This window comes from Vitis vinifera, chromosome 18, assembly GCF_030704535.1.
Source record: "Vitis vinifera cultivar Pinot Noir 40024 chromosome 18, ASM3070453v1".
Lineage (NCBI taxonomy): Eukaryota > Viridiplantae > Streptophyta > Magnoliopsida > Vitales > Vitaceae > Vitis > Vitis vinifera.
In genome coordinates, this window is record NC_081822.1 from 1,310,332 (window position 1) to 1,326,477 (window position 16,146).

General features: G+C 41.1%; 2 protein-coding genes across 2 annotated transcripts; one reads left to right on the plus strand and one right to left on the minus strand.

The window, feature by feature from the left end:
• The first annotated feature begins 2,684 nt into the window (after positions 1-2,684).
• LOC100243824 (lysine histidine transporter-like 8) lies at positions 2,685-4,924 on the plus strand. The gene is made up of 4 exons (XM_002284788.4): positions 2,685-3,195; positions 3,294-3,427; positions 3,544-4,103; positions 4,200-4,924. The coding sequence occupies exons 1-4, from the start codon at positions 2,828-2,830 to the stop codon at positions 4,683-4,685; spliced, it is 1,548 nt and encodes a 515-aa protein (XP_002284824.1). The 5' UTR covers positions 2,685-2,827; the 3' UTR covers positions 4,686-4,924.
• A 268-nt stretch (positions 4,925-5,192) lies between these two features.
• On the minus strand, positions 5,193-16,035 carry LOC100248789 (uncharacterized). The gene is made up of 2 exons (XM_002285882.4): positions 15,632-16,035; positions 5,193-5,593 (listed from the first exon to the last, which is right to left on the minus strand). The coding sequence occupies exons 1-2, from the start codon at positions 15,742-15,744 to the stop codon at positions 5,386-5,388; spliced, it is 321 nt and encodes a 106-aa protein (XP_002285918.1). The 5' UTR covers positions 15,745-16,035; the 3' UTR covers positions 5,193-5,385.
• Between the last annotated feature and the right edge of the window lie 111 nt (positions 16,036-16,146).

A 16,146-nucleotide genomic window follows, 5' to 3' on the forward strand; every position in this document is an offset into this window, starting at 1 on the left:
ATTAATTTTATGTATAATCAAGGTGGGGGCCAAGAAAAGACAATGTCCAAATCTACCCTAAATCCGATCATAACCCATTTATTTAAATTTCAATATATCCTTTTAGAGATGAAAAAATATGTCCATTACCATCCTTATACTCCAACTTCCAATCCTAGCTCCAACAATATTAGAGAAACTACTCCTTATTTTTGTCGGAACTAACTTCAACAATATTCAAGAATCGTGGTTGTGGTACACTCACCGCCACTACCGACTCCCAAGTGTCCTTTTGCGCAAGGCATAAGTGTGCAAGAGCCATATAGTCTTGTTAGTTTGACCTAGGATACCAAATGGACACAAAAACAAACACTATACATGTAGCTTAATAAGTATTAATTGCAACAAACGTTAAGTACCTTAATTGACACAATTGTTATAAGATTAAAACGTTTATCTTTCAAGACTCATTAAAGTATGACAATTGTTATAAGTTGATAATCATCAACATTAAGGAGGGTAATATATACAATCAAATGCACCTAAAAAGACGTTATACTTAAGCAAGAATAAATAGCCACTCTTGACTACAAGAAAAATATGCTATCACTTTTTCAAAAAGTTTATCTTACTCAAGCCTTCACTCTTTTATTTAAGTTTCGAAGAGGTGTACTTGAACAATCTATCTCAGAGATTGGTGGTCGGAGGTTGGTCGGACTTTACCCTTATTGACCGTGCAACAATAGTGGTTTTAATCAAACTTTGGTGTTGACTCAACTTTTCTTCAATATGTGAGTGAAAAATGGAAAGCCGACGAACATGTCAAGACAAAGACCCAAAAAAAACTTGCTTTTTAAAAAGAAGATAGTGATTGAACAAGAAAATTGGAAGAGAAATTTCTCTTGTAAATTAAATCCTCAAGCATTCTTCGCTTCATAATTGAACTAAAAAATTCTACCCACGTTACTCACAATTTAGTCAGTCCACTTCTATTCCCCTTTTTATAAAAATAAAAATAAAAATATCTTATGGGCAGTCACCAAACCTAAGTGTTTTTAAGATAGTTCTATCAAATTTATAAATTAGGAAGAAAAAAGAAAACCTCTATCTACTGAGGGAACTTTATGATATAAAGTCTAAAGATCACGTAATTAAGGATTCACTTGTTTCAAGATTTGAAGTTGATAAAAATTGCTTTCACTTTCAACATTTTACTGACACCAACCATCTTTTCCCAGAACATGCATGCAATTATTTGTTTTGTTTGTATACCACCCAAAAAAAATAAAATTATATCCACAATGATCGCTTTTTCTAAAGCATGCAATTATTTATCTTTTTCTTTCGTTGTTTTTTTTTTTTTTTTTTATAATTTTTTCTTTTAACCATTTAAATATCAACCATGCAATATCTTCTCAACTAGTGGTATGTCAGTTCTTGATTTAAAAAAAAAAGAGAGAGAGAGAGAGAGAGAAGAGATCATCCCAAGGGGAGGCTCTACAAAACTTTCCACAGAGAAAGACGACTCCTATTGTGCCACTTCCAAATAGAAAACGAAACCCCTTTCTTGGAGGAAAGTGAGCACTCACCACCCATACACATCTTCATCAACAACTCCCCATTTGTCTGTATTGGAACATTACATTATACATCAAATTAAGTTGTCTCTCTTTAATGCAATGCCTCCTAAACCAGAAAAAAGGGGGAAAAAAAAAACGGAAAGAAAAAGGCAATTTGAATAAGAAAAAGGCATGTATAGAAGAAAGGAAGAAAAACAGAAGGGGAAATTGGGAAAGTTTGGACAGCTGTTAATATATGATGGGGAATGACGTAGTTGAAAGGTGATCTCAGCAACCTCCATGCACACCACCTAGTCATGTTATTTAAGTATACTTGGTCTCTCTATTATTTTCCTTCTTTGTCTCTTAACTTTTTAGAAACGTGAATAATTCGGCTAAGAGTCCGTCTATTTACTTGACCCAAGAAGCAAGTCGCTAGTTTCCAATTTAGACACGAGGAGGGACCAGAGGTTGACCCACCTTAGTTTCTAGTCTATTCTTCTCCAAAAATAAATAATAAAAAATTTAAAAAAGAAAGAAAGAAAGAAAGAAAAACCCCAATGTGTTCTTGCAGCTAGCCCATGTTTATTTCATTGAGTCTTTTGTGCACTAGAATATCACTTAAATTGCAAATTGCAAGGTTTGATATTTTTGTTTGGCTTCCATACACTTTGGTTTTAATTTTATCTCTTTTGTTTTTAGAAAATAAAAAAACAAAACAAAAAAACGGTTGAATAATTATATACCAATAAACTCAAAAAAATAAAATAAAATTCCTTCATGTGATTTTTTCGAAGTTGTAGATCTCAATTTCCCATTCTTGAACTTGTTCAAAATAATTTAATTATTAAAAAATTTCATATTTTTGTTTTTGTTTTTAACCTTTTAAAATCAAAATTGAAACATAAAAAAGGTGTTGAAACATCAATTTTAAAAACTATTTTCAAAAGATGTTATTTTCTTGTTTCCCTTTTTTATTTTTTTATTTTTATTTTTACTTTTCACTCATCTTCGTGGTGGCTGCCACATCAAACCATGTCCAATTAAAACCAATTGTGATGAACACCATATAATAAACAGCTAGCAGCCAGCATGGGTCAGTCAAAGATCCAGCTTTATTGTCTACCCCACCATTAAACCTACTCAGCTTCCAAAGCCATCGCCTCCAAAAACACCTCTCTATATGTACCTCACCGATCTACACCATCTCCTCCAAAAATCTCTTACCATAAAGACTATCCAGCAATTGTTCTATTCTAGTACACTAGACAGCTAGGTGTGTTGTCCAGATGGGTGAGGTGGTTGAGGTGAAGTTGAGCCCGGTGCAGCCCTCCGGACCTCCAGTGGTGTCGGTTCCTCCGTTTCAGCTCCATTCTCCGTCCATGACTCGGTCGCCGCTGATCGGTGGGGTCCCGAAAAGCCCATTAACTTCACGGATTCTGACTCCATTGGCGAGCCCCATGAAGAAGGCGATTGCAAGCATGCAAGGGTTCTTGGAAGAAGTTGGCCACCTCACCAAGCTTGACCCGCAAGATGCATGGCTTCCCATCACTGAGTCGAGAGATGGTAATGCGTACTACTCGGCGTTTCACTCGCTGAGTTCCGGGATTGGAGTCCAAGCCCTTGTGCTTCCCTTGGCTTTCACTACACTTGGCTGGTGAGTTTGATGAAAATCCAAAACTAGAGGTACCGAATCAACAAACGGGTCAAATTTGGATTTTTCGTTCTAATTCTGCGATATTGAATTGGTTTCAGGATCTGGGGAATTCTTTGTCTGTCGCTGGCTTTTGGATGGCAGCTCTATACTCTATGGTTGTTGATCCAGTTGCACGAGTCGGCTTCCGGAACACGGTACAGCAGATACCTCCGACTTTCCATGGCTGCTTTTGGTAAGCATGCATGCATTATTGCTCTGATATATTATATAAGATGGCAGCTCTACGCTCAATGGTTGTTTCTTTTAGCTAATGGTTTATGGGGATCGATGATCCAAACTGCTGATCAGGTGAAAAGCTGGGGAAGCTGCTGGCACTATTTCCAACCATGTATCTATCAGGAGGCACCTGCGTCACTCTCGTGATTATCGGTGGAGGGACCATGAAAATATTTTTCCAAATAGTCTGTGACTCCAACTGTAATGTGAACCCGCTGACAACCATAGAGTGGTACATCGTCTTCACCTGCTCCGCCGTCATCCTCGCTCAGCTTCCAAACTTGAACTCCATCGCCGGCATCTCACTCATCGGTTCAATCTCGGCCGTCACCTATTGCACTGTGATATGGGTGGTGTCCGTTACCAAAGACAGGCCACATGGCGTGTCTTATGACCCAGTGAAGCCCACATCGGATGTGGCTAGGCTCTGCGGCATCCTGAATGCGCTTGGGATAATCGCATTTGCCTTCAGAGGCCACAACCTTGTGCTCGAAATACAGGGGACGATGCCATCAAGCGCAAAGCATCCGTCACGGAAGCCAATGTGGAGTGGCGTCAAGTTCGCTTATTTAATCATAGCGATGAGCTTGTTTCCACTTGCAGTAGGAGGCTATTGGGCTTATGGAAACTTGGTAAGCGCTAAACACTTTAAAACCCAGTTATCTTTTCTTCTTGGGTCTACAAAACCAAGGGGTTTTGGGGCTAATGAATGAAGCTTTAAATGGCAGATAAAAGAAGATGGGATGTTCGCGGCATTGTACAACTACCATGGACACGACACATCAAGAATTATTCTGGGTTTAACAAGCCTGCTCATCGTGATCAACAGCCTGACCTCGTTCCAGATATATGCAATGCCAGCATTCGACAACCTGGAGTTTAGGTATATTAGCAGCAGAAACCAACCGTGCCCATGGTGGCTCCGCTCAGGGTTCCGGGCCTTCTTTGGATGCCTTGTTTTCTTCATAGCTGTGGCGCTTCCGTTCTTGCCAAGTTTGGCAGGACTGATCGGAGGGGTTGCATTACCAGTCACTTTCGCATATCCTTGTTTCATGTGGATACAGATTAAACAACCCCAGAAATATAGTGTAATCTGGTACCTTAATTGGGGACTGGGATGCATGGGGATGGTTTTAAGTGTCCTCTTGGTCACCGGAGCAGTATGGAGCATCGTGACCATGGGCATTGAAATCCACTTCTTCAAGCCCAAGTAGTACAAGCAAAAAGACCATGAATCTCTGATCTGAACCTGGGCTCCGGATATATATATATATATATATATTTGAAGCAACTGACCAGTGTATTCCTTGGCAAGGGCCAAAGCATAGCCACGGAGGTGAAGGAGACAGCAGTAGCAAGAAAGGTTTGATGTCTGAGACCAGCCTACGCAAATTGGCTTAATTGAAATGTGTTTGTACATCAACATCTAATATTAAAATGTTTGCTAAATAAAGCAGACTGCAGAACTGATGTGCTGGTGCTGTGGTGCATCAGCAGCAACATATTTTCATTAAAAAAATGTGCATCACCCAGCAGTGTTTGATCTCATCAAGAATCAGCAATTCAAAACTGACAAATAAAACACCATCTTCCAGACAATAACCTTCACAGGACGTTAAGATACAGGTGGTTTACCCAATCCTGGGATAAATCCATGGAAGGAAGAAGCTCTAGACCTCAGCCACTGCTGTTCAGCCAGAGCAGCATCTTGAATGATGAGATGAACCACTTTAATCAGCTTGTATTTAAGTAATCACACCAATAATATTCTTTAATCAGCTTCCTTTAAGTGCAATTACATAGCCAATAAGCCAAAAGAGGATGGGGGACCAAAAGCTATGGTCAAGGATTCTCACAATTTACACAACAAAGTTGGGTCACTATAAAAAAAAAGGGTTGCAACTCCATATGATTTTACATAGATAATGGAAGAAGCATCCTCCGCTTCTTTTTCCTGTCTAGTCTTACTTGCTTTGTAATTTTCATGCATAAAAGTAATAGCATTGTGACAATTACTAAGATAAAAGCAAGCCGTATATGCCTGAAATATAAAGAGACTGCTGAGAAAACCAGAAAAGCTAGAATAACAAGTTCCCATATCACAAAGACCACCACGTCCACCCTGCACCCAGAAAAGGAACATATATTATCAGACGTGATGCTCTTGTGGAAATTTTAATACAGAAAAAGCACAAACAGTATTTTGAAAGACTTCATCACAGACTTTAAATGGACAAAAATATTCTGGATAACTGGAATTCATGCGCCAATTTTATAAGAATTTGAGTTCATCAAATCCTAAAAGCAAGACAACTTGGATGAAATATTGAGGCACAAGGCCTAGGTTCAGATGGCAAAGTAATAGGACGGGGTTGAGTTAGGCCCAATGTTAAAAACTATACTACAATAATAATAATAGCGGCAATAACAACAACAACCTGATGTCATTATCAAGAATTTTATACTTTTAGTGAGCACATAGGCACATCAAGATAACTTGCTCATTTCCATCAACCGCCCATGCCCTGATGCACACACTGCAGACCCAAGTTTGCTTAATCAACACCATAAACCATGAGTATCAAAGCACACCATAAACAACTAACACCATATGCATCAGACCTAGCTGTCATATTTTCTACACTTAAACATTGCCATAATTTATGGCACAAACACACACAGAAAATGAGATGGCTTGGAATGCCTAGTGTCAAAAGTTATGTCTAGAACCCATGGACATTTCCTCTCCAATTCTTCTGCTAGTTTGGTTAGCAGCTGTCTTGAGATAGTCTTTGAAGTTCTATGAACTCAAATCAAATCTGTCCTAGGAGCTACCTAAAAATAAGGAGTCTAAATGAAGGAGAACACCTCTTTTCATCATCAATCAATCTGAAAAAGAGAAAAAGGGTTAATCAAGCAGGGGTGATCATCAAAAACATTTTTAGGAAGCTTATTGTCAAGTGGGTTGGGAAAGTTACTTCTATGTCATAGTTCCTAAATAAATCCACTTGTCTCTACCTCTACATCATATTCCCTACACAAATCTGCCTAGGTCATTTTTAGTATTATTTTTTTTTTTGATAAGCAAAGGATATGCATTAAAAAAGGCAAAACGCCGCACAACATATAGGAAGTATACAAGGCAGCTAAGGCCTCAAAAAAGACAAAGACAAAAGAATCACCTCCCTTTAAGTGGAAGTTATCCACTCTAGGAAGCCTATAAGGGAGAACGCCTCCTCACCTACATACAATTTGGCCCAACTCCACAAATTACAGACAAAAAAATTCTTTAACTTTTGAACGTTCAAACCCCCCCCCCCCCTAAATGCTAATCTATTCCTCTCCTTCCACACCGTCCAAAAAATACACAACGGAATGGCATCCCATATCTTTTTCCTTTTCTTTCCCACGAACGATCCCCTCCAACTAGCTAAAACCTCCTTTACATTTTTTGGAAAAACCCATTTCACATCAACTAAACCAAAAACAATATCCCATAAAACTCTAACCACTGTACAATGTATCAGGATATGATTTACACTTTCTTCCTCACAACCACACAAGAAACAACGATTTGGAAGTTGTAGTCCTCTTCTTTGAAGTCTATCCAAAGTAAGCACCTTCCCCCATGTCGCCTCCCACCCAAAAAAAGCAACTTTAGTTGGCACCCTTGCCACCCAAATGCTTCTTGAAGGAAAACCTATATCTTTAGACTTCGTCAACAAACTATAAGCTTCCTTGACCCTGAACTGACCACTTCTTCCTTGCCTCCAAAGAACTGAGTCTTCCTCCAAGGAGGGTTTGTAACCCCTCAATATTTGGAGAAAATCCCCAACCAAATCCAGCTCCCAATCATTGAAGTCCCTCAAGAAGTTTAGGTTCCAATTTCCTTGACCCAAATTTTGATCCCACATTTCCTCAACCGTTGAATTCCTTTGCGCAGCCATACTAAAGAGATGAGGAAAACATTGAGACAAAGAAGATTTTGAACACCACACATCTGTCCAAAATCTGATCATATTGCCCTTCCCTACTCGGAATCTCATATTATCCCAACACCACTCTGATTCTTTCAAAATCTCCTTCCAAACCCCTGCACCAACCGCCCCATTTGCCTTCTTGGGCCTCCAATCAAGACCCTCCTGCCCATACTTCACCTTGATCACTTGTTTCCACAGATTATCTTTGTCACAGGCATACCTCCATATCCACTTGCCAAGTAAAGCTTTGTTCAACAAAGCTAGCTTCCTCAGTCCTAACCCACCTTTATCCTTGTCTGTACAAACCACCTCCCATTTAACCAAATGAACTTTCCCCTCCATATTTCCCCCTCCCCACAAAAAATCCCTTTGCACTTTCTCAATCCTTCTAACAACAACCTTGGGCATTCTGAAAATAGACATTTGATAGATTGGCATACTAGCCAAAGTACTTTTTATTAAGGTGACTCTTCCTCCTTTACAAATATATTGCCGTTTCCACAGAGCAAGTCTCAATCTTACTCTCTCCTCCACCCCATCCCAAATATAAGGCGCTCTATTTGGGGCCCCTAAAGGAAGACCCAAGTACTGAGAAGGTAAAGACCCCACCCTGCAGCCTAGCTCAACAGCCAACTCCTCCATCTCCACCACCTCTCCAACTGGAATGATTTCACTCTTGGCTAAATTAATCCTTAGGCCTGAAGCCGCTTCAAACCAGAATAAGATCCAACTTAAGTGAGTTAGATGATCCTTTCTAGCCTCACAGAAAATAATTGTGTCGTCAGCAAAAAACAAGTGAGAGATGTTCAAAGGAGGGCCACTACCACCCCTTATATTACACCCTGATAAAAACCCCCCCTCCACAGCTCTCCTGATAAGGACATCTAGCACTTCCATCCCCATAATAAAGAGATAAGGAGACAAAGGATCTCTTTGTCTAAGACCTTTAGTGCTAGGGAAGAAACCTGCAGGCACTCCATTAACCAACAATGAAAATTTAGCTGAGGATAGGCAACTCCACATCCACCCCACCCACTTAGGCCCAAAGCCCATCTTTTGCAACACCTTCAACAAGAACTTCCAATTGATGCTGTCATAAGCTTTCTCTATATCCAATTTGCATATAATGCCCTTTTCTTTTCGTTTCTGCTACGTGTCTATCACTTCATTTGCAATTAAAGAAGCGTCAAGAATTTGTCTTCCCCTCACAAAGGCATTCTGAGAAATGGACACCACCTTACCAACTACTTTCTTCAGTCTGTTAGTTAACACTTTAGCCAATAACTTGTAAAGCCCCCCCCAAGAGACTAATAGGTCTAAAGTCTCTAAGGTCCTCAGCCCCGCTTTTCTTGGGGATCAATACCAAGAACGTATTGTTGAGACTCTTGAGGAAAGAGTTGTGTTCGTAGAAGTCTTTGAACATATCTAAAATCTCTTCTTTAATGAACTCCCAACAACTTTGCCAGAATGCCATAGTAAAGCCGTCCGGACCAGGGGCTTTATCCCCATTCATCTCCATCAAAGCCACATGGATTTCTTCCTCTGTAGAGGGTCTCTCCAGGTTCTCAGCCTCTTGTTGGCTGATCTGGTCAAACTGAAGTCTCCCTATGTCCGCCTTCCACCCCATATCTTCGGAAAGCAAATTTTGAAACGCATTAGCAATTCCTTCCCTGATTTCCTGCTCCTCTAGCAGCCAATCCCCATTTATCTTAATTCTCTCCAAAGAGTTATTTCTACAGTGAGCGCTTGCCATGCGATGAAAGAAGCCCGTGTTTCTATCCCCCTCCTTCAGCCATATTTCCCTTGAAAGCTGTCTCCAATGAGTTTCCTCCATAATCACCCATTTTCTATAATTATCCTTTGCCTCTTTCTTAAGCTCTGTTTCCTCCACAGTCAAAATTCTTTCACTTTCCTCCCTATCCCAGAATTCCACCTGCTGCAAGGCTAAGGTTTTGTTGCTCTCCAGCTTTCCAAAGACTTCTCTATTCCAAACTTTCAATTTCTGTTTGATTTCCTCCATCTTAGTAGCCAATTTGTAACTAGCACTACCCCTAACCTCAATTCCTTGCCACCAGCTGTGAACAAGATCTTTGAAGCCCTCAACCTTAAGCCACATATTTTCAAATCTGAATGGAGTCGGGCCTCGTCTTATCCCACCCCCCACTAACGTTATTGGAAAATGATCGGATACCGGACGGGTCAGCCTACACTGATTAATCCCACTAAATTGGTCTATCCAGCTAGGGGACACAAGGAACTTGTCTAATCTTGCCCAAACCTGATTGTTTTGTCCCCCATTCTAAGTAAATTCTCCCCCCTGAAGGGGAATATCCACCAGCCCAAGATCACCCACAGTTTCAGCAAATTTCCTCATAGTTGAATTCATTCCCCTCCTGCTACTCCTTTCCCTCGGAAATAGAGTGATATTAAAATCCCCCCTATACACCAAGGGTCTTCCCACAGCCCTCTAATCGCCCCAAACTCATCCCATAATGCATCCCTGTCCACTTTGGAAAACGGGCCATACACTCCCGTAAAAATCCAGATAGCCCCATTTTCTACATTCTAGAATCTGCAAGATAAGGTAAATTGACCCTCTTCCCATTCTAGAATGTCCAAAGACCTGCTATCCCAGCATATCAGAATTCCTCCCGAAGCCCTCTTCGCATTCACAGCTTTCCAATCTAGGAATCTTCCGGAGCCTATACTTCTCGCAATGCTATCCGACATAGCTTGAATTTTAGTCTCCTGAATACAGATTAAGTCCACCCTCTGGTTCCTTATGAACGTCTTAATAACTTTTCTTTTGGAGCCATCATTTGCTTCCCTCACATTCCAGCTCAGAATTTTCATCTTCATTGAACAATCACAATTTGACGCCCTTTGCCCTGTACCGAGCCTTTCTGTTTAATTCCCCCCTCATAATTTATGGAACATTCCAGTCTTTTTAGCTCCCTTTCAAACTTAGATTTTTCCAGTAGCTCTTTACTATGGATTTTCTCCCGTCTTTTTCTGATTTTGGTCAGAAAATTCAAGATTTCCTTCTCCAACCCCTCCGTAGGGAAGCTCAGGAATTGGCTGAATTTCGCCAATCCACTCTCTTCCCATTTGCCCTCCGGCTCACTTCTCTCTGCTTGGGTATCATATATGTCTCCGACCCCAACCATCCCCCTGCCCTTCTCACTGCTACTTTTATTTGCTTCCAATTCCTTACATCCATTGCTCCTTTCATTACAGGCCTCATACACTGTTAACCATATTGTATTATCAGCCCGAACTTCCTCATTCCAGTCCCCAGAATGATCGAAAAACTCCCCCCCTCCCCGGAGTCCGATCAAAAAGAATAGAGTTGAGATGAGAGGCCCCCAAAACCCTTTTCCCCCAAGAACACAACCCCATTCCATACCTCATTGATTCCTCTTCCAGCGCCTTATCCGTCTCTGATATCCTAGCCACTCCATGTAGCTTCCTCATATCCTCAGTCTCCCATGCAACAAAAGGCTCTGGCTCATGAAGATTACCTGAAGCGAGACCCGTCAACAGTAAGTCCATCTTCTGAACGTTATTTTGGACTTGGGCTTCTGAGAAAGTTGGACCCTCCCTTAGCTTTGGGCCTTTGTTTGACAATCGAGCTTTTCGCGAAACTGGGCCTAAAGAAGAACAACCCACCTCATCAATCCTATGCGACGGGCCTGCTTCAAGGCTAATCTCACATGCAGCCACACCTTTCATTTTCAAGCCCATGACTCCGCTCTTCAGACCAGGCCCATCAGCCGTTCTTGACTCCTTTGGGCTCGCAGTTGGGCTTAAGAGATGCATTGTACCAGATGGAGCAGTCCGGGTTATCGGGCTTCTAACTGCACTGGGCACGACTCGACCCGGTCCGACCCCCTGCTCACCCGTCCCATCATCTGACGGGTTTAGGGTCTCGAGCCTCACGCTCACCCACTCCTTCGACACTCGCTGTTCCGCGCATGAGATCTCCTCACCCCTAACCTCACTGCTATGACGAACTTCTTGTCTGCGATTCCTCCTTAACACCGGCCGACATTCCCACCATAGGGACACAGCGTAGACCTCCTCCTCCGCTTCGACTTCCAGGACACTCGGTCTAGCTTCACCTCTCACTCTCACCAAGATTCTGGCCCACTAGAGCTCGCCCATCGTGTTCGTTTGTTCATCGTCTGTGATAAAGCCGCCGCATTCATCCCCCACTCTCTTCAAAATCTCTGGACTCCATAGCGAGACAGGGAGCCCAACTAATCTCACCCAAATTTCCTTTCCCTCTTCCTCCTCTGTCCAACATCCACTCCTAGGACTCCAAAAATCCAGCCCTACCTGGACTCCTTCCGTCACGCGATTTCCAAAGGAGACAACGCGTCTAGCCTCTTCCAAATCTTCAAAATCCAGCAGAGCTCTTCCCTTTTCCAACTTAGCCAACCCTAAGCTGCCTTTAAGCTCCCACGATTTTGCCCAAAGCTGCCCTAACTTCTCAAGATCGTCTTCTGCCCCTGAGTTATCTTTCCAACTCGCCACGATACAGTGTTCCAATTTCTTTAACAAACCTATTGATTCCTCCCTTTTCACCTTCACTACAATTGTGTTTGGGTTACCCAACAGTGCTCGTTTTGCTATTGTTGCATACGATCTTCCCCCAACAGCCTTCTCCCTGTCCTTTCCTTCCTAGGTTTCTGGTTGCCAAAGGAGCCTACCATCTGGTTTAGCTTCTCCGCCATGGTCATCCACCCCCTTTTATCCCTTCTACCTCTCGGAATGAAAATGCAGAACCGTTTCCTCTCTAGATCGGAGACCCCTAGCCGTATAAACCCCCCCGCTTTGTTTATCCCTCGTGATATAGAGTACACTCTTCCCTGCTCCTTCCATTCCCTTCCCCATCTTGCTTCTTTCTCATCCTTGATACAGAGATTCAGACCTTCAAAGAAAAACCCTAGGCTGTCCGATCCCAATCGGACCCATGACGAAACCCCTCCCTTCTTCTCCACGATGAGGACTTGGATTTTTCCTTTTCTATCATCCACAATGATCTCGAACGCCTTGGATTCCACTATGAAGCTACACACCTTCCTTCTGCTTCGCGGCGCCAAGCTCTCCTCCCCCTCCTCACCATCACACACGCCTTCGCACTCTCTCTCGTCCTCTCTCGCTCGCTCTCTCTCTCCCATGACTCAACTTTCTTTATTTGGTTCAACCTTTTATATATATCCATTTTATCTTTACAGAGCTGGTCCCTAGCAATAAATGAGGTGGGTTGTAGTAGGTAGGCAAAAAAAATTATTGCAGCCAAGCCCAAGTAACTGGGATAAGCCTTTGTTGAGTTGAGTCAAGTTGACTCACTACATTCAACATGGATAACAAAAAAATAAGTTTCTCAAATCATAAAAATAGCTGAAATCCCAGGCTCTTTTCTGAAATATTATCCACCTTCCCAAAAATGCAACATTCATTTACAGTATTTCACCACTACAATAACAACCAAAAATATTCTTTAAATTAATTTATGAGTTGTAAGCCATTGTCCAAGGTTTTAAGCATCACTGGCTAGCAATATCAATACAGTTATATGATACCAATATGCGCCAGATCATAGAGAGCAGTAAAACACAATTTCTGAAAGTTTTTAGGTGTCGTAGAAGAATATCAGCCACGTTAGTAAACAATTTGTAGATGATGCTAATATGTCTGCCTGATATTTACAAAGTTACTGGGCTCAATATCAACACAATTGGATGATACAATTGGTGCCACTTGTCAGACTCTATGCATAAATAACAACACATAGTTTACCAAAGTTTTCAGATGTCACAGCCATACTAGGAAATCATTCAAAGATGAAACATATGTAGTACCATCGTGTAATATTTATAACATTCAGATGCCAAATATTTTTTTGATAGATAAACACACAGAAAATATAATAAGAAAAAGGGCGCTTAAGAGGCAACCCAAAGCATACAGGGAGTATACAAGAGATGCCAAAAAGCAAGAACAAAAAGAAGCAAACACTCACTAGCCCTCAACTAGAACCCAACCAATAAAAAAAGTTGATTAAAGGTAAAGGTCCTACATCTAAACAAGACTTAGACCAAGACCAAAGATTACAAACAAACGAATTTTTCATCCTTTGAATAAAAAAATCCTCATTAACAAAAGTTATCTTGTTTCTTTCCTTACAAATCGTCCAAAATAAACAAAGAGGAGCTACCAACCAAGCCTTTGTACACTTCTTGCCCACAAAGGAATCATGTTAACCTAAGAGAGTGTCTCTAGCCAAAAGCGGAAGGACCCAATTAACACCAAACAAAGCAAACACAAGCTCCCACAAAACCCTCGCCTTGGAGCAATGAATAAGAATGTGATTAATCATCTCCTCTTCAACACAACATAGGAAACATCTGTTAGCTAAGTTCCACCCCCTCCTCTTGAGTTGATCTAGGGTTAGGACCTTCCCCCATGAAGTTTCCCAAGCAAAAAAACCCACCTTAGTAGGAACACAAGGGCTCCAAATGATGCTCCACGGAAACGGGACTGCACAACTAGGTTCAAGAGTATTATAAAAGATTTAACAGAAAAAATCTCATTCTTTGACTCTTTCCACACCACCCTATCCTCCAAACCAACAGCTAGTCTCTTTCCTTGAAGAGTCTAAAGGAGCCTCTCCACCGCCTCCACCTCCCAATCATTGAAAGATCTAGAGAAACGGGGATTCCATCCCCCCTCTTCCCCCAAGGAATCCCAACAATCCGCTACCCACGCATCTTTAGAAACCGCTAAGGCAAACAAAGAAGGAAGAGAATCATGATGGGTATTATTTCCGCACCATTTGTCCTTCCAAAATCTCACCCTTCTACCATCCCCCATAGAGAAAGTAATATTTTTAAGCATCAAGGAACCTTCCTTTCTAATTTCCTTCCAAAACCCCACAACCTCCCAATTTATAGGATCTTATTTGAATGTTCTCTTTAATAAAAACCGATCCACAATTTTCTCACAACTATTTGTACCTTCTAGACAATCCAAAAGCAATTCTACACACATTACTACACCCTTAGGATGCAGTAATTGCCCCATGCAAATTTAGTCTAAAAATAACCTTGGTTAATGCAAGAGAATCATTTCTTACTAGTGTCACATGCGCACTGACACATACACATAGAGCTGTTCTACCATTACCAAAATTTCCTTTTCCAAACAAGAATCCTATAAAATTGAAAATAAAAGGGTTCATCCTCAAGAGTTTAATTAAAAAGATTAACAGGCTCCGGAAAGCTATGCAACTAACCAAACTATAATTAGAGAAATAAGAGACTTTATTATGCTTGTCACAAGATAAGGTTTCACAATCAAATATACTTAAGTTTAGGATCCCAGACAGTAACATGAAACAACAGTTAAAACAAAATCTTCACTTGTAAGGTAGTCGCCGCTCAATAAATAAAAAATCTTTCCATCCATACTCTATTTCAATCGATAGGTACATGGTCTCATAACAACCCTTTTATAAATAATTTAAAAATAAAAAATAAAAGTGTTTATTTGTCACATTGAAGCAGCCTTGGGAAAAGCACCAGTTTGCCAAAGAGACATTATGTTTGAGAGAAGTTGCCCAAACAAAAAGAATTTATACTTTACATTTGAGAATTCCAATTTTGGCGATCAAAATGGCCAAAGGCTTCCTACTGGACAGGTCTTTGTCACTTACACAACCAAATGATAAAATTTATTTGCATCCCAGGTTATATAAAGTTGGGCAACCCCTTCAGATCAAATAACTAATCCAAGCCTAAAAAACAATCAATGATCACCCACACCAATAATGCCACCATGCCCAAACCAATTAATGCTTCAATTACTTGAATCACATTTCCAATTCTCCTTCCGTTAAGGTTTTTCCACCATAAAGATTCCCAACAGATTGCCCAGGAGTCGTAATATTCCTAATTTTCGTTTCCATTTTCCTATTCTTTTCTCCTAACCAAAACCCTAGCCGATCCAATTGAATCCGCAGGCTAGAACTGGTTCCAGATCAGACGGTCAAGCATCTAGATCTCAACCAAAACAATTAGCGAAAACCAAAACCACGAAAAACACAAACCGAAATTGGAGAAATGAAACCCTAACTAGGAAACAAACCATGAGAATCGAAGAGAGTAAATAAATACCTAGAAGAAGTGAGATTAGAAGTGGAGGAGAAGAAGGAGACGGAAGCCCAGTCATGCTTCGATCGAATCTGGTACTCTCTCAGCTGTTCCGCCAAATTCGAACGCGTTATCATATCGACGCCCCTCCCCCGTCCTCCCCCGTCCCTCAAAATCCTGTTTGTTTCTCGAGAAATTTGTAGATTGCTTTAAGAAGGAGAATTTGCAGACAGGAAAATGAGATGAAGCAGTGAGGGCAAGAGACGAATGAGAGCATCAGCTTCCGTTCGTTGCGTGGACTCTTCTTTCTCGCTCGGTACGAAATGAGAAATGGAATTTTCCCTTTTTTCTTTTATCTTTTTTTTTTTTTCTTGTTTTTGAAAAAAAATATATTAATTTTGAGTTTTAAACCTACGCCAGCGGATTTAACGGGTAGGCTGGTGGCTGGATCACGATGCCAATTATAGATGAGCTCGTTCTTGGATTAGGGTCACAGGCTATGATTTGTAATTGGGTTGCCCATTACGCCGAATTATAGG